Source organism: Otolemur garnettii, unplaced genomic scaffold, assembly GCF_000181295.1.
Source record: "Otolemur garnettii isolate 467f Iridium unplaced genomic scaffold, OtoGar3 scaffold00009, whole genome shotgun sequence".
Taxonomy (NCBI): domain Eukaryota; kingdom Metazoa; phylum Chordata; class Mammalia; order Primates; family Galagidae; genus Otolemur; species Otolemur garnettii.
In genome coordinates, this window is record NW_003852404.1 from 17,107,129 (window position 1) to 17,134,304 (window position 27,176).

Consider the following 27,176-nt stretch of genomic DNA (forward strand, 5'->3'; position numbering starts at 1 on the left):
AATCATACAATTGAAAATAGCTTATTTTTAAGAAAGGGAATAACATCTTACTTCTAGCGTATAACACAGTATCTAATATGTTGCAGAAATTCAATATTTGTTGGTTTAAATTTACACTCAGGGGTTTATATTTGAATCATATAGTGGTGTGGTGTGATAGTGTATGTAGACAAGCTGTATCTCTCATAACTTTTAAGTTATTTTTGTATTAAACCAATGCCAATACTTTCATTCTCAATTGACAAGTCCATCTTTTCCCTAAATGCTACAGCAAGTTCCTTTATATGAAAGACGCTTACAAGATTTCCTTTCATTAAATTCCTATTTAGAATATATATCTCAAGTACTATTGCTATTACTTGATTATGTTGAACATATCTGAATATGTCGCTTAAATTATGGAAAATAGGATTAGCTAGAGAGACTATAAAGAAATAAAAGAATCTAGTACCATAAAATACTTGCTATATACGTGATTAGAGGTAAGCCAGAATAAACAAATTTTAAAGGCATTTTTCAGTCATGAAAAATGTCATAATGTAACTCTAACCAGTAAAAAGTTTTGAAGAAAGATGTCATTACAGAAAGAATATATAGAACGCAATGAAGTCTTCAAATAGTCAGAGGAATGGAAGTAAATCAGAGTAAAATTCCAGGATAGTTAATTCAAAAACATTTTCTTTAAGTTTTAGTGATGAAAGTACAATATTAAACTCGGTGTGGTAGTAATTGTCAATACCCGGAATGAAAGGAGTAGAAGATAGTGAGTGAGTTCATTTAATTTTTGTGCAGAAAAATCTATAAATGTTTTTATGCACCATCAAAGAAAGACAACAAAAAGAGCCCGGGTCAGCACACTGCAATTGGTTTCAAAATGTCTTGCCCAGAAACATGTTTCTTAGTGTGTGGTTATTGTACCATTCTTTATATTGCAAGCGCATACCTGGTATCTCATCCCCACATGCTGACAATATATACCTAATTCTCTGTAAGATCAGACTTTTCACACTAAAGCACACTAATGCTTTATAATGGACATAATGGGTTTTCCTGAATTGTTAATTTATTCTACAACAAAAAATAATCATGTTGGGAATACAGAATTAAGTAACATATGCACATTATTTTTTTCAAGATAAGTCATTTGTAACAAATTCTGTGCTTTTATTAAGATGCTTTTGTGCACTCAGAAGTATCCATTCACTCACTTCTGTAGATAGGATACGTTACGTGAGAAAGTTTTAACAGGCACTAGTTTAAAGAGTCATCACTTCTGGAAGTTCTCAAAGATTTACTCAAAGAAGTATTGAATCATAGTGCCCAGCAAAATTAAGGATCCCCTCCTCAGTATCCCATAGCATTTCTCCCACATCTACTAATTCCACTTTTAATTTCTTTATAATTTGCCAATCTGAAGTTTTCTACTATATGATCTTGGAGATTTTTTTCTCTCTGACCTCAGCAATTGAACCTATACCAAAGAAATAGTGAGCACTCAATAAAGTGTGTTGAATATATAAGAAATCATGTATATCATAAAGGGAGTACATTAATGGCAGCATTTGTACTCATATAAATTGGATAAAATTAATGAACTATAACATTAATTCAGAGTTGTGAACTATATCTGCCGAATCCTACTCTGTAGAAAGTTGGTCAACCTGGTCCATTGACCTCTTTGCAAACTCCCCCCCGCCCCCCAGCATCTTTTCCATGCTTTCTGATTTTCTCTTCCACAACAACAGACACTTTGCTATTAGGAGACAAATAATGGAGTTAACTCACATTTAAGATTAAGTACTCAACAAGTCTATGTAAATTAGTACCTATTCATAGAAGTATTGAATTTTTAGTAGAAGACGCTGGATTTTCTTAAGGCATTACTATCTAAAAAATTAATCTATCAGCTATACTACAACATGAAGAAAAATCCAGCCATTAAAAGGTATTAAATAGTTGTTTTGTCTTTTGACACAAGCCCTATTTCTTATTACCCTGTATGCTCACAGACTGATACCTGTATACATCACTCCAATATTCATTACATGTTTCCTGTGCTCTTGTTTGTGTACAGTGACAGAGACACAACCAAAACATTACTCATAATTTATACGCTTTTTCAGGGTTTACCACTTAGCCAATGAGATAGAGAAACAATAGGTAGGAGTCACTGAGCAAATGTACTATACATCAGTCAGCGTCTCACGTGGAAATTATTTAATCCTTATAAATCTTTATGGAAAAAATGTAGAGCAACAGGCAGAATGAGGCACAGAGCAGTCTGGTAAAATAGGAATTCAGGACTAAATTGAATTCTGAATCTGGAGCCTCTGCAGACTGCTTAACCACTGCATGGATGCACAAAATATCTAGGTTTCACTGGATCTGCGTCTGGGACTCTTTTTAGTAAAAAAATTTTAAGAATATGATGAAAGTTTTATAAAATCCTACAGATACATGTTTTATACCATTTTTGGAGGTTTGTGGGTATCTCAGAGGCAGGCTAATGGACCTCAGGATATAAACTCCTGGACGATCGAGACTAGTGCAGTTATATTAGGTAACATGAAGATCCAACATATTATAATCGTCATGAGTGTGATTACACCACTAGCCACATTCAAATCCAGGAAGAAGCCATCACCCAAAAATGGCATTGGTATGGAATAGAAAGGCATCAGGAGAAATGCAGGTACGTTTCCAGCGAAGTTTCCAGAATTTTCGCATCCCTTAAGTGACTGACACTTATGAACTATAAACATTTTCACTATGAGAACTATGTAGATTAGACAGTTACAGATGTTGGTCAGAAGAGTCTAAATAATGAGTATAGTTTGTGTGAAAACACAGAACGAATGACGCATGTTGGGGAAAAGCATTAAGCTGTGAACAAATGCTTGTTCATGGTATTCTATCCATTAGAGTCTACAGAAATTATATCGCAGGTGTCACAATGTTTGCTAAGTTCTACGTAATAAGAACAGGATTTTTAATAGATTGTAAAAGTTATCTGTCTTCAGAACTCAATAAAAACTGTAATGGGGTGCTTTTTCTCCAATCTCCAAATGTAAGACTTAACACACTTAAGGGGAGTGTTAAGTCCCCTTCATAGACTTAACTCTGCTGCCCAGGTCAGATTGTCAAACTAAAATGCTACACCATTTTTTGATCCTTTTTGTCATCATCAGCTCTACTAAGAAAACTTTTATCTTTTGTCCAAAGCTCTGCATGAAAATTTCTTTTTTTTTTTTTTTTTTTGAGACAGAGCCTTAAGCTATCCCCCTGGGTAGAGTGCCGTGGCATCACACTCACAGCAACCTACAACTCCTGGGCTCAGGCGAGTCTCCTGCCTCACCCTCCCAAGTAGCTGGGACCACAAGCGCCCGCCACAGCGCCTGGCCATTTTTTGGTTGCAGCCATCATTGTTGTTCAGCGGGCCCGGGCTGAGGATTTGAACCCGCCACCTTAGGTGTATGTGGCTGGCGCCTTAGCCGCTTGAGCCACAGGCGCCGAGCCATGAAATTTTAATGTTTCAAATACATCATATTCTGTGTATACTCTGTGTACCTGTTGAAGGACTGTATGTGAACATGAGCTTTGCACATTAAAAATTGAGACTGTTCTCTGAGAGTGAACTTTTACTTCCCCTATTTATTACAGGAAATATCACCCCCTCTAAGAATGTATATGCTATTCATTTTTATCAAAATACGTTTTATACAACAATGATTTTATAAATCCCATATGATAATATTTTATATCCCAAGCATTGTACCAACTTTTGACAATCAAACCTTGAAAGACATCCCTTAAGTAGTTTGCAGTCAAGACACAAAAATGTACAAATCAATATAAAGTGCTATAGAAACAGTTCTTAACTCTAGTTTTTATTTGGAGGTTGTATGGATAGAGAGCCAAAGAAATACTATTCTTTTTTTTCCATTACCGTGACCTACTTTTAGCCCCTGTTAGTGTGACACAGGAAGTACCTGGGAGAGCCAAGCTAACTTTTAGTTTGTATAACTAATTAACTTGTGTGTTTCTTACAGGAACCTTTTTCAGAAAAGGAAGGCATCGTTTCTTTTTGTGTGTGTATATAGTGTATGCGGCTAATTTAAAAGTATGACCTTTTCAAATGATAAAGACCGTATTTTGCCATGTATGGTGCACACTTTTTGCTCACTTTTCCAGGAAAATATAAGGACGTGCATTATATATGGGTAGTATGGCTGAAGAGCTGGGGAGCCCAGTGGGCCTCCTGGGGCAGCTGTGCCCTCCTACCTAGGCTTGCTGGGCTCAGGAGCTCCCACCCAGGATGATCTGAGACCCTGTCAGAGTGAGCCAGAGTGATCTCTGCCAGTTACCATAATCAAGAGAAGGGGTGATGGTGAGGCTCATGGGGCTGGTGAGGTGGGCTATGGCCACACGAAGGGGACTGGGAGACCACGGCAGGCCCCAGGGACCTGCTGGCTGCCCACTGGCTGAGCAGCTTAGAAACTCTGTACCAGCCATGTGTGTGGCCATCTTATCCATGGGCCCTGACATGGCTGGGAAAGAAGCGTTCTTCCTGGGAGAGAGAGAAGGGTCAGCCTTCACAGAGGAGGCAGCAACAGAGGGTGGTGTAGTCTGCACCTTTAGCAAGGCAGCCCTACATGTGTCTCTCTCAGCCGAGAGCTGGCCACTTTCTCAAGGGTGTTTTCCTGATGGTTAGGGACAAAAACACGGGTGCACACTACACATGGGAATACATTGTACAGAGCAAACTATAGTATGGGTAATACTTTGAAATTTTCTAATTCTTAAAAGAGGAGACATTTAGAATAAAATAAATTGATTATAGGACTAATGCTTTTATTTAACTGAGTGGTGTCAGATAGATGGCTGGATCAGTCAATAAACTGATAAATCAAGCTTGGCGCCTGTAGCTTAGCGGTTAGGGCACCAGCCACATACACCGGAGCTGGAGGGTTTGAATCCAGCCCAGGTTGTCAAACAACAATGACAACTACAACGAAAAAATAGCTGGGCATTGTGACGGGGGCCTGTAGTCCTGGCTACTCAGGAGGCTGAGGCAAGAGAATCGCTTAAACCCAAGAGTTTGAGGTTGCTGTGGACTATGATGCCACAGAACTCTACCCAGGGTAACAGCTTGAGACTCTATCTCAAAAATAAATAAATAAATAAACTGAGAGATCAGTCAATGGATAGATGAATAAAGAGATATGTATGTATATATAACAATCATTCATTTTCTTTTATAGCTTCTCTTTGGGAAACTAATCCTGGTACAATTAGGATTTTCTCCAACCAAGTTACTGTCACCTTTCTTATAGAATCTGATGAAAATTATTATGTTGGCTTTAATGCAACATATACAACATTTAACAGTAGTGAGCTTAATAGTAAGTATTATTTATATTTTATCCTTTGAACTTTCAGATGCTCTAATATGATCATGGAATTTTAAAAGTAAAAGAATTCCAGGCAGGAGAATCACTTGAGCCCAGGAGTTGGAGGTTGCTGTGAGCAGTGATAGCATAGCACTCTACCCAGGGTGGCAGCTTGAGGCTCTGTCTCAAAAAAATAAATAAATAAATAAGTAAAGAATATCTTTCTTGTGTATCCTTCTATAGTTAATACTTAGAAAGAAATGAGAAATTAGAAGATTTCATATTCTTCAAAGAGATTAAATAGTCAATTTGAGAAAAACTATCAATCAGTATAAAAACCAATTTAAAAATTTATATGCTGCAAGTATTCCAAGTTAAAAAAAACTTCCTACCATAAAACTAATTCAGCGAGAGTTCCACGTAAACTTGATTTTGTTCAAAGTAACAAATGTAGTAACAGGAGAGAAAAATATGGAACAAAGTTTGTGTGGGTGATGAAGGTAAGATGTAAATATTAAAGAACAAGAAGCTTGTATTTGCTAAAGTACTGATGACTTATAAGAAATACATTAATTTAATTTAATATAACTGACAATAAAAATCTGGGTTCTTTTCAACTAAGTGGAATGAAATGGAGTTAGATTAATAAAACATGATTTTGTGTGTGTCACTCAATTACCAGCTGTACAATGTTATTTTCAATGTAATTGAAATTGTCTACTACAATTACTCACATTGTGAACTAAATTTGAATTTTACCTTTTATTCTTTATTTTTTAATCACAGATTATGAGAAAATTGACTGTAATTTTGAAGACGGCTTCTGTTTCTGGGTCCAAGACCTTAATGATGACAATGGCTGGGAACGGATTCAGGGAAACACCTTTCCTCCTCTTACTGGACCCAATTTTGACCACACTTTTGGCAATATTTCAGGTATAACTGATATTCAATTCATAAAAGGAAAGAAATATGTGTTATTCTATGATTTAAAGTGAGCAGTATTGTTAATAAATGAGAAGTAGTCCTTTTAGATTTTCTTTTTAAAAAATCACGAATTCATAGAATGCATCTAAATGAAAACTGATAATCAAATAGGTGAGTGATCACTTCTGAGGTCTTTCTACAGGGGTACAAGTGAATCTTTCTAAGAGTAGAATGTGAACGTTTTTAAAACAATAACTGAGAAAATGACATGAAGGCTGTTGTTGACCAGTTTGATGGAAGTATTTCAGATTGCATGTGAAAACCCCACACTGTACCCCAGAAGTGCATTAACGTACATAGTTAGCATTCAATAAAAAAAAAAAATAGGTGAGTGAAAGTGAGAGCATTCAGGTAAGTGCATCCCAAAAAATATATTCTTTTATCCCAAATATTTCAAAACTATTGAAGAGTACATAGAGACCACTAGAGACAAGATGAGGTTGCCATCCTAGATTTGATGCCTTTCATTAACTAAACTTGTGATTAACTTTTTCAAACTTTGGTTTCCTTTGCCTCAGTTTCATTTTCTTCTTGTTCATTGCTAGTGCACAGAAACCCAATGGACTTCTGTACATTAGTATTGGACCGTGAACTTGTTTCTTGGCTCTGATAGATTTTTAATAAGAATTCCTTGGGAGTTTCAACATACAAGATCATATCATATTGAAATATACATAGATTTACTTCTTCAAGGAAGTCCTGTAGAAAGCAGATTCTAAAGCACAGTCCTAAGGGTAGGGCGGTGATTAGTAAGTACATTTTTCATCTGAATGAGATATTAGAACTGGATTCCAGGTGGAAATACTAGAGACAAAAACATTTGACTGGGGCTTGGCTCCTGTAGCTCAGTGGCTAGGGCACCAGCCACATACACTACAGGTAGCGGGTTTGGACCCAGCCCAGGCCTGCCAAACAACTATAATTAAAAAAACAGAGCTGGGCATAGTGGCAGGCACCTGTAGTCCCAGCTACTTGGGAGGCTGAGGAAAAAGAATCGCTTAAGTCCAGGAGTTTGAGGTTGCTGTGTGCTGTGATGCTACAGCACTCTACTGAGGGAGACATAGAGACTGAGGGAGACTGAGACTCTGATTCAAAAAAAAAAAAAAAAAAATTATGACTAGGAAACAAGAAATCATCAGCAAACATTGGGGAGAAGCAACGTGTACCAGGAGGATGACCCATGAAAGCACTGGAAACACATGTTCATAACACCAAATATAACACTAAACAGTTACCAATCTAGAAGGAATGTGTACCTTAAAAAGGAAAATTACAAAAAAGAGCGGAGTGAAGATTTCTACATGTACCTAATTTTCTAAGACAAAATCCATCTTACAATGTGACTGGCTGATATGTTACTCATAAGAATACTCTTCCATTCAAAAAACACATATTAAGGCTCTCTCTGACCAGGTGCGGTTATAAGCATTTCAGGGCACAGGACACATATTGCTACTTCTGTGAAGTATGTCCAGACCTCCAAGTTAAAATCTTCTTTTCTGTTAAACATTCTAAGCACCTCTTTTATTTTTCCTATCACAAGGTGTTATATTTACTTATTTATTTTGTTTTTCATGGTATTATATTTATTTATTTATTTGTGTTTTTTTTTCACCATTGGTTTTTTTTTTTTTTTTTCAGGGATGAAAATCTAGTCTTTTTATTTTTATTTTTATTTTTTTATTTATTTATTTTTTGCAGTTTTTGGCTGGGGGCCGGGTTTGAACCCACCACCTCCGGCATATGAGGCCAGTGCCCTACTCCTTTGAGCCACAGGCACCACCCCAAAATCTAGTCTTTTGGTCTTTGAATTCCTAGAATGTTCTCAGTGCCTGAATTTAATTAACGTGCAAAATTATTTTTGAATATATAAATGAATGTCTACAACTTTCACTCAAATGATTTGAGTAAGCTATTGACTGAATGAAATAGTTTATAACATAAAAAAGTAAGTCAAACAAATGTCTATTGTAATTTATCTTTAATAGTCACTTTTGTTATGAAGATCAATAGTCTTTATTTCACTTTATATTTTATTATTTTTTTTTCTGCAGCTTTCTAGCCTTGGCTGAGCTTGAACCCACCACCCCCAGGGCATGGGGCTGGCGCCCCACTCCTTGAGCCACAGGCACCACCCAATATTCCTTTTTTTAGGACCTGAAAAGTAAATGTTTGCACTAATGTCAATTGTGAGTGATATCTAAAGGACATTAATGGGTTCATTGTTTTCAGGATAGAAATGTATCTGACTAATCTTAGTTCTTTAGACATCATTTCCCCAATCAAAACATGATTCATTACACTTCTTCAATGTGAGAAAAATATTTTTAACAAAAAGTAATGAATTTTAGTCCATTTTATAATCCTCACTAAAAGCCTCTTTCAATTTATTACTTTAATCATGTATTTTAGTAGCATTTATTAAGACCCACGCCCTTTTTGAGGCACTCAAAACATCTGTGAAGAGAATAAACCAAATTTTCTGTTTTCATGGAACAAATATTTTAGCAAAACAAAATAAAATAGATACATGAAAGATATTGTTTTAATATGTTAAAGGTAGATGAGTACTCTGGATAACCAGGTGGATAAGGGGAGGGGGAAGGGCAGCTGGTAAGCTGCTATTGCAAATTAAAATAGAGTGATCAATTTAGGCCTCGTTGAAACAAGTGACATTTGAATGAGATCTTTGCAAAATTGAAAGAATTAGCCATATCGATTATTCCACACAAAGGGAGCATGCTGACCTGTTGGAAGATAAACCAGGAGACCAGCATGGCTGGGTAGAGTGAGTAGGGCAGCAGAGTCCAGATGACCCTGGGGTATCTAAGAATCCAGTTGAAGTTCTTGAGCACAGATGTGAAAAGCTTCACTCTGACTGGTAGGCAGGGAATAGTTTGTAAGAAGGCAAGAGTGTTGAAGGGAAGCCAGTGAAAAGCTGTTGCCTAACCCAGAGATGACGTCATGGAGCTCAGATCAGAGGAAGCGATGTGGAGAGAAGAGGTCGGATGGGGGTATATTCTGAAAGCCAACAGTGTCTTGCCCAGTCAGTTACCAGTGTGGACCTACACCTAAAAATGTGTTCCAGGTAGAGGGCTGATCCCATATGACTAAAATGTTTAGTAGGTCATGATGACATGAATATCCTTATCCGTAGGTTCTTTTAGAATCCTCCATGGACAAATTCATAACCTGAGAAGGTAAGGCCTAACTACCAAGCAGTAATGACCCCACCCTCTAAAGAGGCCTGGCCTGAAGGAGTCAAATAATCCGATCATTTTATTTTCCTTCACTATCATAAAAAAAAAAAAACCTCTCCCACACTTGGACAAGAGTAGTTAGAGGAAATTGCAGAAAGCATTTCTATCTATTGAGTGTGACAGATACCTTTTATGTAGTTGAAATCTTTGATGTACAAATTATCATTTTTCTACTTTTATGTCATCATAATAAAATAATAAAATAATTCCACTGATGTTTGAAGAGTATAAGTACATTACAGGAGAAAAATGGTTTCAGTTTGCCAACAGATTAAATAAGGAAAAAGAAAAAGATGAAACGGACCTCAGTGAAACAGGTTGAATATCAAGTGTAGGCTTTAAATAACTGGGCTGGAAATGGAGCGTCAGGAGAAAGTCGTGTAGCAGGAGTGATTTCAAATTAGACAAGTCATGTAATGAGGACCGATTGTGGGTTTAATAGGTTTTCTCCAATACTCATACCTGTGATTTCATAATCAACCCTGTGTATCAGGACATCCTATCCCTGAAATGGAAGATAATTAAATCTTCCTGATGGCCCTCTGATCCATGCAGGGTATTATTATTATTGCTATTGTTTGTTTTGGTTCTTTACCTTTACTTTAAATGACAGGAAAGCCTAAATGCAACAGAAACTTTTAATTAATATTGCTTTAGTGAAGAACATCTAAGCCTCTTCACTTTCCTAGCTCTTGTGAAAGACTCTCTCCTGATGGAGCAACGGCTCCCAAATCTCTGCATTATCAATGTTCAGAAGGGAGATAGTGGTTCGTGTAGGGGGTGTCTTGGGGTGCTCAGAAGTGTCCCATTGGTTCAGAAAACTCGAGAAAAACAAGGTCAATACATTTGAAAACGTCTGAAATACAGGGGTTACAGGAAGCTAGACAACTCAAAGCGTTTCTTTCTTTGCCTTTCTCAACAAAATCATAATTGTTACTAAAGCTTTGGGAGGCAGCATAGTTTGTTACTAAAGATCTTTATACTATAGACTCTGGAGTCTCAGCAAAGTTTAAATCTCAGCCCCGCCTTTTGGCAAGTTTTCTATTCTTTCAGTCTGACTCAGTTCTGTTGTCTGGAAAGTGGAGCTGATGATGACAGGCCTGACTTTAGAAGTATGCAATGAACTCTAATATATTAAAGACACTCATAGGGCAGCACTTGTGGCTCAAAAGGGTAGGACACTGGTCCCATATGCTGGAAGTGGTGGGTTCAAACCCAGCCCCAGCCAAAAATTGCAAAAAAAAAAAAAAAAAAAAAATTCAGAAAAACGTCTGGCACATGGAAAGTGCTAGATAAACACTAGGTATTATAACTGTTTTCCTTTCATGTCACAAAAGTATTCAAGAGACGCAAATTGGCTGAAGTCTTATTCTAAGTAGTATGCTGGAAAGAAAAAGTTATTTCACTCAGTTTTTAATGTACATTGGGTCTTGCAGATTTCTGCATCTCTTTTAACATAAAACCCTTTTCCAAGATTAGTGTAACTTTAGTGTTTTTAAATTAATATTTTTTTTAATCTTTCCTGTGATGTTGAATTTTATCAAATAATATTCATCTCTAATATGGATAGAATTTGAGTATATTTGAATGATTTGCCAATCTAAACTGTCAATAATATTTATCTACTAAGTTCAGTTAATTTTACATATGAATTTGAAACTCCCAAAGCCATGTGGATCAGCCTGTTTCCTTCTTGAGAAAGCTCTTAACATTCCCAATACGTTCTACCATTTCTCTAGTTTCTGCTGTCTCTGTATCTGGGTTAGCACGTGCCCAGCACTCCTGCTCTGTCACTGGGGTGTTAGGTGGGAAAAGGTTAGATTCAAATCATGGGGGAAAAAGTGATAGAAGGAAGTTATAAGAAAAAATTAACTGCTCAAGAAAGAGATTCACTATGTGCTTAAATGAGCAAAATGTATTCAATTTTAAGATGACTCTGATATTAATTCCAAGAGCTCTAGAAGATACTTCTACAAAATTGAAGGACTTTAAACTAAATTATTATTTGACCACATAAATTACCCTGTGGTTATAGAAAATATACATTCCTTTAGTGTAGAACTTTAACACATTTAAAAGAAAGTCAGATCAGTGTAATAATAACATGTTAAACAACCACAGCTCATTTGCTATTTCCCCCGAACTACATTCTAAGCGACCTAAACTAAGGTCAACTCAAAAGGAATTTGGAGTTGGGCATTTAGAGAGTGGGCTCTGGAACCTCTCCTTCTATCTGTGCTCCTCTTCTCCATTACTTTGTGTAATTAAACACTAACTAAATAGCTAAAATCTGTAACTCATGAAACATCATAGCACTATAGAAAGTATGAGTAATTTTTAATAATATAAAATGCTAAACACATTTATTTTTATTTTACATTTTGTAATCTAAACCAAATGAATGCATATATCATACATATTACATTTATTAAATCATTTGAACACAAATTCACCTTAATAAAACATTCATTCGTTTGAAATAATTTTTGCCTCACTGATCTAAATATGCACTGAGACATTTATAAGGAGTTTGACTAGTATTTTTTTCTTCACGTCTTGTTCTCGCATTTCATTTTATAAATGAATGAGTTTGAATTTTATATGCAAACTTGACTATGTGTTTCCGTTGGAAAACACAACAGAGAAGACGTTTGATTGTAAGTAAACACAGAATTTCAGCATTTCATAAAATTTGCATTTCAATCAAATCGGATTATTCCAATATTTCATTGGCTTTCTATCATATTTTGTTATGTGATTCTTGCTTTCTGTCATACCAGAAGAGTGGCAAACTAAGAATAAAATAAATTTCTCTGAGAAAGTATTCAAGATGTTCTTACCCCGAAAGCTCAGCACACTTCACATGACTCAAATCACTGGTTGGAATAATGAATTTCAGACCAGAAAGCACTTTATGCAGTGGCTTGTGCTATTTTGAAAGCTTTTATATGGATTAGTATGCTTCGTGCTCCTCCGCGATTGGATTAGTTATCATTCAAAGGAAAAAGGGAAGATGAAATCATTAAAACAGCAGGCAAATTCAAAGTGTACTTAGAAGAATCTAAAACGGAGAGTCTTTGAAACTCTTAACTTTGTCTTCAAATTTGTAAGTGAATTCTTGGGTATATTATGAGTTTGTCAACATACCTAAATATCCTCATGTACTGATTATCTTGAAAGATGCAAATTAAAAAAAAAAGAAAGATGCAAATTAATCAGAACATCTGCTAAATGGGAATTAAAGTGGTATTTGAGCCTGATACTATAATGACTCATAACATGTCAGAACGTTATATATGCTTGGTGGTGCTCTAGTTCAATGCTCTCATTCAATCAAGTAGGAGGTCCAGAGTTGTGAAGCAGTTTTCCTTCATAGCAATTTGCTATGGCAAAGATGCTGCTTTCTGGGCTCAAGTCTAGGGTTCTGTCCAATATATCAAAATATGTTTCCTTATTTTCTTACCTTAAGTTTTTTCATTTCTGCTTACAACGGATACATTTCTCACCATAAAAATGTAATACATGAGTGAAATAGAAACCATTTTGCTATTCATACAGGATTTTACATTTCTACCCCGACTGGACCAGGAGGGAGACAAGAAAGAGTGGAACTTAGAAGCCTCCCTTTGGACCCCACATCGGAACCAGTCTGCCTCAGCTTCTGGTGTGTTGTGGACACGTGTTAAATGCTGTCTCATTTAATAAATCAACATTGCCTTTCTCAGGCTATCGGGTGTGGATTTCAGTAAGATGTTGACTGAAGTTTTAAAGCATATGCTATTACTTTTCCAATTTAAAAACAACAAAATACTGGTAGATTCCCTTCTCTTCCTCTGCAGTCCACACATTCAAGGGGGGAAAAAAGGTATTTCTAAGTAAAAACCCTAAAATCCATTATCCTCATGTTGTAGGAATCCAAACATTTTTTGCTTGTTTCCAAAATAGGTATTATATGTATGGTGAAAATGTCTATAAATTAAGCATTAATATCAGCAGTGGCCAAAACATGGAGAAGACAATTTTCCAAAGGGAAGGAAATTATGGAGAAAATTGGAATTATGGACAAGTAACATTAAATGAAACAGTTGAATTTAAGGTTTGTTAAACACTTTGTGATTTATACTTGTATTCTTTTTATGACTATGCAATTCTATTCCTAATAGAAGGTGATATAGTGAAAAATAAATTATTTTCTGAAGATAACAAAGTTACTGTCTCTACTTTCCTCATCTACCTGAATTTTTACCATTAAATACTTTATTTTCATTTATGTATTAGCTTATTTAAAAGTACCTATTGAGGAACAATTTCCTATATGAAAATATGGATTATGGTGGTCCGTAGTATCTACTGCAACTCTGTAAGATATTTCAGCTTTTTTCAGCCCTTTTTAAGCATAGACGAACCATCTCTTCCTATTTCCTCCACCTTCCTAGGACTTTCAGCTTTTCACAAACACCACTTAGGTCTTTCCTGTACTTTCCTAGCGAACCATCTTTTCCTCTTAGAACCACTATGCCCATAAGTGTGCAGCCATCCTGCCCCTCTCTGATTTAATCACCATATATTTCCTTTGGAAACAAATTCTATGGGCTGTATCATTGGGAAGCTTCTGATCATTTATTTCACATTAAGGTGAATTAATTTCTCAGATAAGAGTTTAATGTGTTCTCTTCCTAAGGGTCTTTGCAATTAAATTATAGGCAATATAGGCTGTTAGTTTGATCAAATTAACAATGTTCTAATTGGGTAATTTCAAACAAGATAGTATCACTTTTGCAAGATGTATATTTAGACAGACACTGGCTTCCAGTCTCTCCATGACTTGGTGTAGGGCAGGCAAGAGTCTTGACTCCCAAGTGCTTTTCTCCCATCTCCGTCTTTTTCCTTCTCTGCCTTTTTTCTTCTTTCCTTCCTTCTGATTCTATTCTCTTCTATGAAGTTTTCTTTTCCAACTTGCGCATCATTCGAAGAAGGATAAGAAAAAGTTAAACATCCAGAGAACAAAGAGATGGCGGAAGTGTGGAAATCAGTATTGCAGTGGCCAAATCTGGCTCGACGCACTGAGCAACTTTTCTATAGTATTAATAACATAACTGGGTTCTTTTTTTGAGAGTTAGCTCATCAGGTGGATTAGAGTACCAAATTCTATAAATATCCATCCACTTTCTTATGAAATCTTGGGCACATCACTAGAGTCCTCTTGAAATTTTAGTTAATTCATAAACAAAAGGAAGAAAACAGTACTTATCTGGAAAAAGTGTCTGACATAAAGTAGGCCTTCCTCCCAAATCTGGTCTTGTGTCCTCACATGGTATCCCACACCAATACTTGGGGTGAACTGTGACCAGCACCAGCTGACATGAATGTTCATATGATGCTTTCTCTCATTCCCTTCCTTTTCTACTTAAATTATCTGATCAGTGTGTCTTCTCTTCAGGGCTTGCATGTTCTAAGAAGGCAGGCAACTACCTGGATTTGTACTATTGTTGAGAAAAGAGATCTGGGATACAGATGTTCTCACCTGCCAGATTTTGTGCATGTATGACGGAGTACAGTAGCATATGACAAATTCATGAGAGAGAAACAGACAATGATACTAAAAACAACAGCCTTGCCTTACTCATTGGGAAGATATGAGTGAAAATTTGAAAATTTAGCCAGTATAAACGTTACTAAGGGATGTGGGTGGAGTAGAATACCTTAAAAAGCATGAGCCATCAATATTTCACTGTAAAGTAACTGGACATTGTATATTTGGAGATGGCAGTATCGATTCTCCACAGGTTATTGGGCCACAAGAAGGACCAAGTCAGAGAATATTAAAGTGAATTATTCCATATATTTCTTTGAATTGTAGGTTGCTTTTAATGCTTTTAAAAACCGGGTCCTCAGTGATATAGCGTTGGATGATATCAGCCTGACATCTGGGATGTGCAATGAGAGTCTTTATCCAGAACCAACTCCTCTACCAGAACTTCCCAGTAAGTAACTTTAATGTGTATTTTCTCTTAGAATGTCAGTCATATTTTCAGGAAGATCTTGCTTTGGCTTATTTTTGTTATCTCAGCCTAATACTTTTTTCCTAAAAATCCAAGACTTTAAAATACAAGTAAAATGGAGGCTATCAAAAATATTACATGTTATACCTAAAAACAGAATGAAAATCATGCAGTACTTTGTTATAGATCATATTAATAAACTTAGTACCTTTTTATTTTTTAAATAATGAAAGAGGGTGCTGATTTCCTTGAAGTTCTTATGGCCTTCTTAAGAAGAAATTTTAGGAGTTCGGGAAGAGTTTGGTTAAGCCGAAACTCACCAAACCTATATAGTTTTAGTTACCAAACCTATAGTTTATTAACAAAACTAAACCTATAGTTTTAGTTACCAAACCTATAGTTTAGTAACAGTGGTTAATCCTGGACGTAAAACATACAAACCCAGATCACACAAAAGATATTTTTCAAAATGGTGCTTTCATAAGGCTTAAGAATATGCTGCTTTCATGGAATCACCAACATTACACCTCATGACCAGGATTCTCAGTGTTCTATGAGATCTTTTAATTCAAGAAAACAAACTGACTATGCTTTATTTATATATTTATTTTCATGTCAGACTAATGTAAAGGTACAAACAATTAGGTCACACGGTTTACATTTGTTAAGTAGAAGTCCTTACTTGTGTCTCACAACCTGTGCTTGTAAGTCAAACTGAAAACATGGCATTTCAGGGAGACATCCATCACCATTCAAATTATCAACGTCAAAGTGGCAACCACTTCATAGAACTTTCAGATTATAGAATTTAACAGGATATAAAAATAAAACACATAGAATAAATAATAATAAACACCCACTGTCCCTCTTTTGGGGTGTCTTTACTGCATTGTCGTATTTATGCAAAACCATCCGTCTGACTTTGGATGGTGGAGGTTGGGAGTTGGGAGTTGTTCTAGGTCTATGGCTTTGCTGGGGTTGATTGAATGTCATGGATCTGAGGCCATAAAAACAGTACTTTTTCATTTCCCATTTTCTTCCAAGCACACTTGAAACCTTACCAAATTTATATAAGCAAATAAGTTTGCTGAGCCTATCTGAATCTGGTTTTACTCCCCAAACTACATATTTCCCTGCTTTTAAATCTTCAAATTTTAAAAAAGCAGACTTTCCAGATAAATGATCTTAACAATTAATAATTTTTAGAAATAAACATTTGGGAATTTTTAAATCATGAGCTGCCATAAGGTTGAAGATAGTAATCATATTGCTGTGCCTGTCCCATGCCACTAGAGTGAATGGGCACTTACATTTTGCCAAAAGACTAGTTTATTTTACCATCTTATGTACTAACAAGATTAGATGCTTATCTGGGTTGTGCATAAATTATTCCATATTTCAAACCTTCATTCAAATTTTATAAATATCTACTAGGTGCACAGAATTGCATAAGAAATATAAGATGTAGCAATAACCATCAATATATGAAAAAAATTAATATATAAATAAATATTTAAAGCAACATATAACAATGTGCCTCTAAAGTAGGACGCTAGAAAAGTAAGTAATAGAAGAATTCAATGGAGAAAATATGAGCTGGATGCAGCTTTAAGGAAAGATGCAGATTAACAGGAGAATGATACTCATAAAATTGAAGCAAAAGCATTGAGTACCACTCACTCTAAAATTGTGGCAAAAAGTGAGCTTCTGGACATCAAACTCTAGGTCTAATTTACCTTTACTTCACCAGCATCTGGTTCCTAATATCCTAGAAATAAGTGATCATAAATACTATTAAAAAATCATTGTCTTACTTCATGATACAATGTAGGGTATGTGTAGGAGTCCCATTATCTGTTTATTGCAGAGAAGATTTTTATGTAAAAACAACACATTCAAAATCATTAAAATTACCAGTTGGTGGAAAAATAATACCTATAGATACAAATTATTAGCAACATTTTATTATGATGACACTTTAATCATTAAAACAATGCATTTTTTCATAATCCTCTTTACCAATCCATTTCTGTATTGATTAATAAATAGTCAGGAAGAAAAGTTTTCTAGGTTAGAAATAACAGTCTCTCAGGCTCAACTTTAAGATGCAGCAAAATCTTATCATTACCTAAAATAGAAAATTTGAGATAACTTTTGTATATATCATACATGTAAATAAAACTTTAAATGTGGTTTTCCAAATTAAAAATGTATCTATATGACCTAAAAGTCCTCATATTATTCCAATGTCAAGAAAACTTGGTGACTTTGCACATTTTAACAATAGGGAAATTGTAATGGTAGAATAACCCATCTGATTTCAAAATATAAGCTTTAGAATCTATCCAGAGTGTATTTGTTCCAGTTTCCAAATGACTCGCTTCACAGCATTATTTAGCACAGTAGAAAATGTTAATTACCATCAAATGCATTCTGAACGATTTCATTCCAATGCCATTTGCAATTGGTTCAGTGAAATTCTTATTTGAACAGAGCTTCTCTGGTTCCAGATCGCTGATTTGCTTAGGCAGAAATAAAAAGAAATCATGGCTGACTGGCTGCTAGCCTTTCTTTGGTTCTTTACAGAGCACTTAAATAAGAAAATAATCCCAAACAAGTAACTGAATAATAAAGTTCAGTCTCCTCCCTAGTTCTTAGGGATCTATCTACTTTGGACCCTCTTTGAGGAATTGTCGGTTCAGTTTCCTTAACCACAGGGATTCTTCCATTTTGTGACTTCAGCTATTTGCTGGTGCATCAAATTGGGATTGTTGTCCTGTGACATTGACACTAATTAATTTAAATGTGGAGATTGTACTAAGAACTCTGAGACAGTAAACATTCCATTACATGAATGTCATGCTAATTTGCAAGACAATTTTAAAGATTCATGAAAAGATACCTACTGAACAGAATAGATATATACCAAAAGATATCCACGTTTCAGGCCCCTGAATTGTATCTGGGGCTTAAAACTAATTAATGAAAAAAGGCCAAGCTATAGTTTTAATTACTTTAACGTTCACTCTTTATTTCTACAGTTTTGCTCTATATGGACATTATTTAACCATTTTCCATTTTCAAATCTTAAAGTTATTTGGAATGTTTGGTAGACATGACATTATACTTAGAGTTAAATAATCTAACTTTAGCTCCTCATGAGCTAGAAATGAATCAGTATCTATCTACCTCTTTTACAATTGATAGCCATATTCAGCAGAGCTACTGGCTTTTTACATCACTAATGTAAATTAATAGTCAAAGCCATGGTAAATTCCATATTAACTCTATTCATCTATTCTGTTATTTTGTTTTGGGCTGTCCTATGTTGGGTTTTTGTTTGTTTGCTTTTTAGAGAAAGGGTCTCATTGTGCATGAGGGCAGTGACATGATCACAGCTTATTGCAACCAGGAAGCCCTTTGCTCAAGCAATATTCCTGCCTCAGTGCCTTGAGTAGCTGAGATAGGTACATGCCACCATGCTTAGCTAATATTTTTTATTCTTATTTTTTGTAGAGGTGGGGTCTTGCTATATTGTTCAAGCTGATCTCAAACTCCTGGCCTCAAGAAATCCTCCTGCCTCAACTTCCCAAAGTGCTAGGGCTACAGGAGTGAGCCACCACTCTTAGCCCTATTTTGTTGTAATCATTTTTGCCCATCAAATCTATAGCCTGAGATATATGCAGTAGCACAAATCTGTAGTCCCATGTACTCAGGAGGCAGAAGCAAGAAGATTGCTTGAGGACAGGGGTTCAGGTCTGTAGTGCACTTGCGAATAGCCACTGTACTCTGGCCTGGACAGGATAGCAAGACCCTATTTCAAAAGAAACATCCCCCCAAAACAACAAAGAACCTAATAGCATACATTTTAGAGCTATCATTGGCTGGATTTTTATTAATAACCAAATTTAGAATATAGAAATAAAAATTTGAACTTTATTGTCACAAATGTAATAATATTAACATCAGGTTGGTACTGCTAATTGTTAATGAAATATATTTAAAAAACTGAATACAAAATTTTCCTGTTTTAGATGGCAATCTAAACTTTTAAAATTCTGTCTATAATTCTGAAAAAATTTGTGATCTATTATTGTGATAATAAAAAATAATTATTCATTTCAAAAATTGGCCCCTTTCAACATATTCAAACCTCAGTAAGAGATATTATTTCTCAAACTAAATCTATTATTTCCCTTGTGTAACAGTATTAGTCAAAAACCTATTTTCCATATCCTCATTTCTTGTTGGGCCAGAAGTATCTTTAATTCAAATCCTCTTATTAGAAGTGAAAGCTAAACTCTCTTACTTTCTGCTCCACGGTAAAAGCTGACACGTATCTCACGAGGTCAGAAACTTAAGCATAGATTAAAAATGGCATGCCTCAAGGAAAGTATCTATTCCTGACAATCACTTTGCCAAATACTGCATGTTATTTACATAGTATATGTAGTGAAAATCCCTACTGGCATGGAAAGAAATTAATCAGAATACAAATGTCTGGGAGAATAGAAAAGGGAGAATGAAAAAGTTTCACATTATAAATGAATAGAACTTCCTTTATCAGACAGGCAATTTTACTCTTATCCCCTAGTGGGGATGGTTTATCTAATGACACTGTATGACTGTGATCTCTGGAATTACATTTCATGAATCTTGCTCTTCTATCAAGAAGCATCTGCCATGTCTCCGCTATAGCAACACCACCATTAAAATAAATGGTGTCATCACCTTTAGAATGGCTTAAAGTGCTTTTGCCAATTCCTTACAGTCCTTTATGTGCAGAGAGTTACTGATATACTTTATTAGGCTGAGGATCAGAGGCATCTTACTGGTCAGTTATTTGACATAAAATTGTAATTCAAAAGCATTTCCAAAAGTACCTTGTAAGTATTTTAAAGGAACAAATTTTCCAAGACTTCCATTTCATGGAGAAATGCTAAGTAAACTGCCTGCCTTGACAGGCTTGACAACTGCACTTGACAAAAATTGAGTTCTGGTTGTTTGTGTAGTGAAGTCCTCCCTGCTCATCTCCATATATGATGCACTAAGTGTTCGGTGATGTGAAAAATTCAATGCATTTTCCAAATGTTGGCTATTTACTGGATTAAGAATGGAAGGTTTTGAAATTTTCCTGTTCCTTGAAGAGAAAATGAAAATAATGGTTAAAACAAGATTAAAAAAGATTGGTCCCAGCTCCCCGTGTGAAATAGGCAGAGCCGGCTTTCCCCAGTGTGCTGTGTCCCTGCAGTTACACTTGCCCTCACGCTCTGGTCTCATTAAGGATTAAAGGAAACATTTTGTAGTAGTCGATCATATTAAAATTAAATGTGTTATGTATATATGTAGGGAGGTTATACAATTATGATAGATCCTTCTTCTGAGATCTTTGCAAATTAGTTTCCTAACCATAAAGAACATTAGTTTACATTGGACAACCTGCCCTTACTTCTGTATTACTGTTCATTGTTTAGTAAAAATGCCTTTAGCCCTTTGTGTACAATGATTTCTTCCTTCCAGATCTATCCATCCTTGACCTTACTTGTCAGTGCTTTCATCCACATTCCCTTCTGCCTGTCTCTTTTTTTTTTTTTTTTTCCTGGCCAGGGCTGGGTTTGAACCTGCCACCTCCAGCACATGGGGCTGGCACCCCACCCCTTTGAGCCATAGGTACCGCCCTGCCTATCTTTTTTTTATTATATATCTTTTTATATATAAATGCCACTTACCGAGACTCAATATAAGCCCTACCTATGGCATGGGCCAGATGAGAGTTTAATCATCCCATGGGAGACAGTTAAGTGCTATAGGTTGAGCTTGAGACTGACTGAGTTGAGGTGTGTACTTTGACACCAGTTGTATATATATAGCATTAGCAAGTAACTGAACGTCTCTAATTCTCTGATAGTCCATTTAAAACTGAAATAGTAATAGTAAGTATTAATTATTAATACCTAATCCACAAGGATGGTTTGAAAACTGGTACTGAGTATGCCAGGGAATGCATAAGCATTTTTAATAAATTATCTCTGATTTTTACATTAACCCTCCCAAAATATTCTTAATATGTATCTCTACATGTCTCCAATAGACAACTAGCTCAGAGCCACAATTTCAATTTAGCAGCTCCGACACATCTTCCTTTTCTATGCCTTATTCTCTCTCCAGGTGAGACAATATACATACAAATACTTTGCAAAGAATAAGGTATTTTAAGAGGTTTTACTATTTTGATGGGTTTATCTGGGTCTGAACAAATCTGCCCCAGGAAGGCGTATTAAGACAAGACCATGCTCTACTAGCTTACAGGAGCTGAGATGTTGGCAAGAATTGAGTTAAAGTATAGTTCATCCCATGATACACATGAAATTCAAACTTAAGAAGTTTGTTACTTACAAAGTTGGAAGAGTCACATGAATTTCAAATTATCTCCATAAATAAACAAGATGATGGTAAAGTGTATGACTGAAAGCGCTATTCTGTATGTAGAGACACTTGATTAATCCTCCCATAATCTGATTCTTATTGGGGATAAATAATTTCAGTATCATCTATCCTTAATTATAGGAATTCTATATTCTTCCAAATAAATTACATTTATTTGCTTGATCACATATATATATTTTTATTTATTTATTTATTTTTGCCAGGGCTGAGTTTGAACTGCCACCTCCAGTGTATGAGGCTGGTGTCCTACTCCTTTGAGCCAGAGGCACCACCCAAATCTAGAGCATATTTTTTAACATAACAATGGAAACAAGAATAAGATAGAATTGGGATAAAGTGGTAGATAAAATTTTACATTGTCATTTGTTTCTGTAAATAGGGAGATAAATATAAAATATGCTTAAAATTTCATAGTTAATACACCTACTTAAAACAACATATTCTGAGTTGGAAGATCCATATTTTTTTGTTCTAATAAATGTACCCTATACTCAGCCAACTGGACTTCAGGACAATGCTGGCTACCAGATCAGTCCTGGGCAGTTATTAAGCAAGTACAGTTGAGTTTGTGTCCCTTTCCAAACTGTCAAATTCTTCAATATACAGGATAGTGAGGCTTCCCCCAGCCCCAGCTAAAGAAGAAAGATATCAAAAAGAAAGGAAAAAACAAGAAGTGCAGGATTAATGATTTACTAGCCCTTTTTATAAGAATGACTAGCAGATAGAGCAGTGTTTTTCAGCTTTCTTATCTCATGGCGCACTTGAACTCATCCACAGCACACTTAAATTATGTTGATCAAATAAAAGAGCTAAAAAAATGAATATACTTAATTGTGCTCTGAATTATTTTCAAAACTAATTTAGTTAATGATCTTTAAAAATTTTTGTGGTGCACCTAAGATCCTCTCACGGCACATAGGTTGAAAACACTTGAGATAGAAGATTTGTTCAATTACATACATTCATTGTTTTCTACAACAGGGATTTTATATCTAATGTCACAAAGTGTGTTCATAAAAGATGACTGGCAAAATGTCTCTTTGCACAAATAATCTTGGAATGAGCTACGCACTGTTATGCTGTCTTGGACATTTACATTAAAGGCTTTGAGAAGATCTTTATTAAAGAGACCTATTTACCTGTATTTTTCCCTTCCTTAATTTGCAAGGTTTTTCCTTGCACAAAAGCTAAAATGTATCTGACAAAGCTAGAAGTCTAAGAAATATAACTGGAAATTTTGTAGCATACAATATTATTGCTCTGCAATAAACAGTGTGTTACTAATGTTTTTTTCATTGCTTTCCATTTCAGCGGACTGTGGAGGACCTTTTGAACTATGGGAGCCAAATACAACATTCAGTTCTACGAACTTTCCAAATGGCTACCCCAATGGGGCTTTCTGTGAGTCATTTCTTTTCTAGATCATCAAAAACAAATATACACGTCAAGATTAGATGCCTCTCTTGACACAGCAAAGTAGATTATGAATTCGTCAAACACAGAAGTACCTACTATGTCTACCTACGAGCTTGCTTAATGGAACATCCAAAACAAGAATAATAATTGCTAAACATTTTTAGGATTTATTTTATTCCAGGCACTATGCTAATGCCTAATATACACTAAATCGATCAGTTCTCACAATCACACTTTGAAGGAGGTGCCATTAGTATAATTCTAACTTTAGAAGTTGAATAATGACAGTGAAAGAGCCAGCCTCACTCCTGACACAGCTCTCTCTCTAAATCACTAAATCACTCACCTTGTTTACACATGTAATGTCTATAGTGTGTTTAACCAGTTTGCAATTCCATAGAACAAATTCGCTGGAAAGTATTAAAAAGTCAGTTGTGACACCCGTACCTTTAGTAAATATTATATAGTAGAGTCAAATAAAGGAGACAGTAATGCGATTAGATTCCCAGGATAAAAAGTAAAATTATAATGAGGGTCACTAAACAATCTAAATTTAGAGAGAAGAATAGTTCCCTAGAACTGCACGAAGGCTATCTTTAGGTCAAGATTCCTAACTAGAGAAACTCACCTCAAGCTGCACAGACATTGTGTTAAAGATGCACTTTCCCCAGCCCAGCCTACAGGATTCCACTTTGGCAAATCTGGAAACTTGCCTGGTTAGAAACACTGATGTAAAGGGAGAGTTCTGCTAGTTAGTCAATGGCAGTGAAAAATGTGTTGCTAGAAAATGCCAACTTTCCTTCCTTCAGATGCTCAGAAGATAAGTAAGCATCACTTTCATGGGTGAATAGGGTCACTATTATAGGGAGATATCTGATCCAAAATAATAAACAGCCATTAATCTCACCTGTCTTAGATGATCATCTCTTCTTCACACCAAAGACACCTTTTCAACATATCACTTGAACAAAGTACTGATCTGAAAAATCCCCAAAGCCTTGGAACATTAAAACAGCAATTTGAAGGCATTTACTAGTTTTTATATATTAAAAAGAAGACATGGAGGGGTGGTGCCTGTGGCTCAAAGGAGTAGGGCACAGGCTCCATATGCCAGAGGTGGTGGGTTCAAACCCAGACCTGGCCAAAAACTAAAAAAAAAAAAAAAAAAAAATTATTTAGTACTTTGTTAGCTCTGAAGTAAGTAAAGAAGAAACAAACAGAGCCCACTGCAGATGGGCATTCAGAAAAATTCTGAGGCATTCAAAACATCCAAGACACTGTTAAAATAAGAGTGAAGATAGGATGCTTGGAGAGACACAGAGAATCCTTGATATACTTTTTCTTGACTCTCCATGGAAAATTAAATAATTGTAACAGGTAAAATTAGAAGTGCGAATGGATTTTGCACCATGTTATGACATTTGGGTTTGATTCTGAGAGCACTGGTGACGTTTAGAAGAACTTACAGGGAAATAGTGATAAAATTAAGAGTGTATTTTAGATAGATCTGTCTAGCTATAGTATCAGAAAAGATGGCAAGGGAAGAGAGACATTAGTGTTGTGCCCAAGTCGCAAAGTCCCCCATAAATTACTCTGAGATGGCTCCATGCAAAAGGCAAGAGGCGGTTTTATTATCAGACTGGAGTCAGGGCCTTCTACTCTTCCCGTCACAGCAGGAGAGCGGAAGAGCCCTGATTCGAAAATGGAAGGGTGCTTTAAGGGGTACAGAAAGAAAGAAGGGAGGGGTAGTACTTGTCTTAAGCTGATTGGTCTGGGTAGATGCTGTACAAGGGGGCAAGTTATGGGACATGTGCACAGTGGGGCGAAGACAAAGAAAGGGGTGGGGGGTTACACAACTTGTCTGGTATGCAGCTTCTCTAAGTACAGCATAGGGAGTAAACACAACGTCCTTGAGATGCAGGTGCAGCCTGAAGCTCTGGGTATGGGCAGTTTAGGGAGTAGTTAAAATAAAGTTAGTTTTGGCCTTTACATTAGCACGACCAATTACAAGATGAGAAACAACAGCGAAGTAACTCTGATAGTGGCAAAAGATGTTGGAAGTACATGGGGTTCAAGGGCTAGAGGAGGTAGTAAAGACAACGGTGATTGGTTGGTCGCAGGAGCGAGGAGATCAAGGAAGACGTCCAGGTTTCTGGTGTAGGCGACAGCGAGTGAAAAATTAGTGGTGCCATCAACTGTGAGAGGAAGAATAAGAAGAGCGATGAATGTGAGAAAGAGGCAGTTTCCTATTTCCTTTTGAATATGTTAGATTTGTGATATGTATATCGATATAGAGTAAATAATTAGATCAAATTTTCTTTATCTCAAAAAGAAGCACAGCAAATAAAGGCTTAGGAGTCCTGACAATGTAGATGAAGTTCTCTTCCTTCGTGGTGAATGAGAACACTCAGACAGAACAAGAAATGGCCTAGAATAGAAGCAGGAAACCAAATCATTTAAAAAATTAAAAAAAAAAAAGGCTTGTTTATGGATGCTGATGATTTTTTTGTTTGTTTTGCTATTTGAAAGTGCAGCTTACAACATAATATAAATAAATACAGGAAGCATTTAAATAAACATCAAAGCTTACGTACCCTATAATGACATTTTAATCATCTAATTTTCTTCTAAATTAGTCAAGGTAAATTAAATGAATGAAACTAGGATATCAATAACTTTTGATACTTATAAATTTTATAGTGTGGAGTAAAAGCTATTTTGCAACCTTTGATTAAAATATTCTATTTTATATAAAACAAATTTCATTATACTAAATGATTTCAAGTTTAATTAAAATTTTGCTATAAATATTCTTTACTAAACCGATGCATTTTCTCACCAAAAAGAAAAAACAATGGCGTGGAATATTGGTTTTCATGGAATGGAAAAAAAAATCTTTGAAAATGATTAAAAATCTCAAGACAGTAACGCTTTTAAAGGAAATCAAAAGTGTCTTCCCAGTTAAGTGTTGTTATTTATTACTTTGAAGGTGTTTGGAACTTAAATGCACAAAAAGGAAAAAATATACAGCTTCATTTTCAAGAATTTGACTTAGAAAATGTTGCAGATGTAGTTGAAATCAGAGATGGAGGAGAAGATGGTTCCGTACTCTTAGGTAAGTCTGCAACCTGAGTATTGTGAAGGTGGCAGAGCTCGAGATGTTGCACCACTAGAGAATGTCTCAAGAAATGTCACACTTTACAACCAACAAACGAAAATACAGCAGTCAGGCAGCATGAGTTTATGTGGTGCTTTCAGTTTTGCTTTCATGTTTGCAACAGTGACAAAATAATATTCTCGGGCATTCTTGGCAAAGAATGTCATCAGTTCTTACCAGTTGGCATTAATTGCCTCTAATAAGCTCTATACCTTGGAGAGTAAGAGCTGAGGACCCCCCCCCCCCGTGCAGTGGTCCACACATCACATGTACATCGATGTCCTAATCAGTTTTATTTCACTTCTGACTATGCAAACAAATTGTGTTTGTTGTACAAAATTCTTTAAATGATTTTTATTTTACATTTTATTATTATTTGATTGGCTATGTCTCTAGTACTTGATATTTCCATATAAATGTCTAAGAATGACCATAAATTAAACAATGTTGATTTTCCCTATTACTTCTTCATTTTTTTTTTTACTAAATACGGAAGGTTAGTACTGTTTGAGAGGAA

The 27,176-nt window shown here is 35.6% G+C and overlaps 1 protein-coding gene across 1 annotated transcript in view; it reads left to right on the plus strand.

Moving 5' to 3' along the window:
* The window catches only part of TMPRSS15 (transmembrane protease, serine 15), a 126,907-nt gene that overhangs the window by 47,549 nt on the left and 52,182 nt on the right, over window positions 1-27,176 (plus strand). The window contains exons 9-15 of the mRNA XM_003783903.1: window positions 5,262-5,402; window positions 6,177-6,326; window positions 13,196-13,301; window positions 13,583-13,733; window positions 15,498-15,621; window positions 23,398-23,487; window positions 26,492-26,617. Coding sequence (XP_003783951.1) covers window positions 5,262-5,402; window positions 6,177-6,326; window positions 13,196-13,301; window positions 13,583-13,733; window positions 15,498-15,621; window positions 23,398-23,487; window positions 26,492-26,617 — 888 coding nt within the window. The remainder of the gene's footprint in view (window positions 1-5,261; window positions 5,403-6,176; window positions 6,327-13,195; window positions 13,302-13,582; window positions 13,734-15,497; window positions 15,622-23,397; window positions 23,488-26,491; window positions 26,618-27,176) is intronic.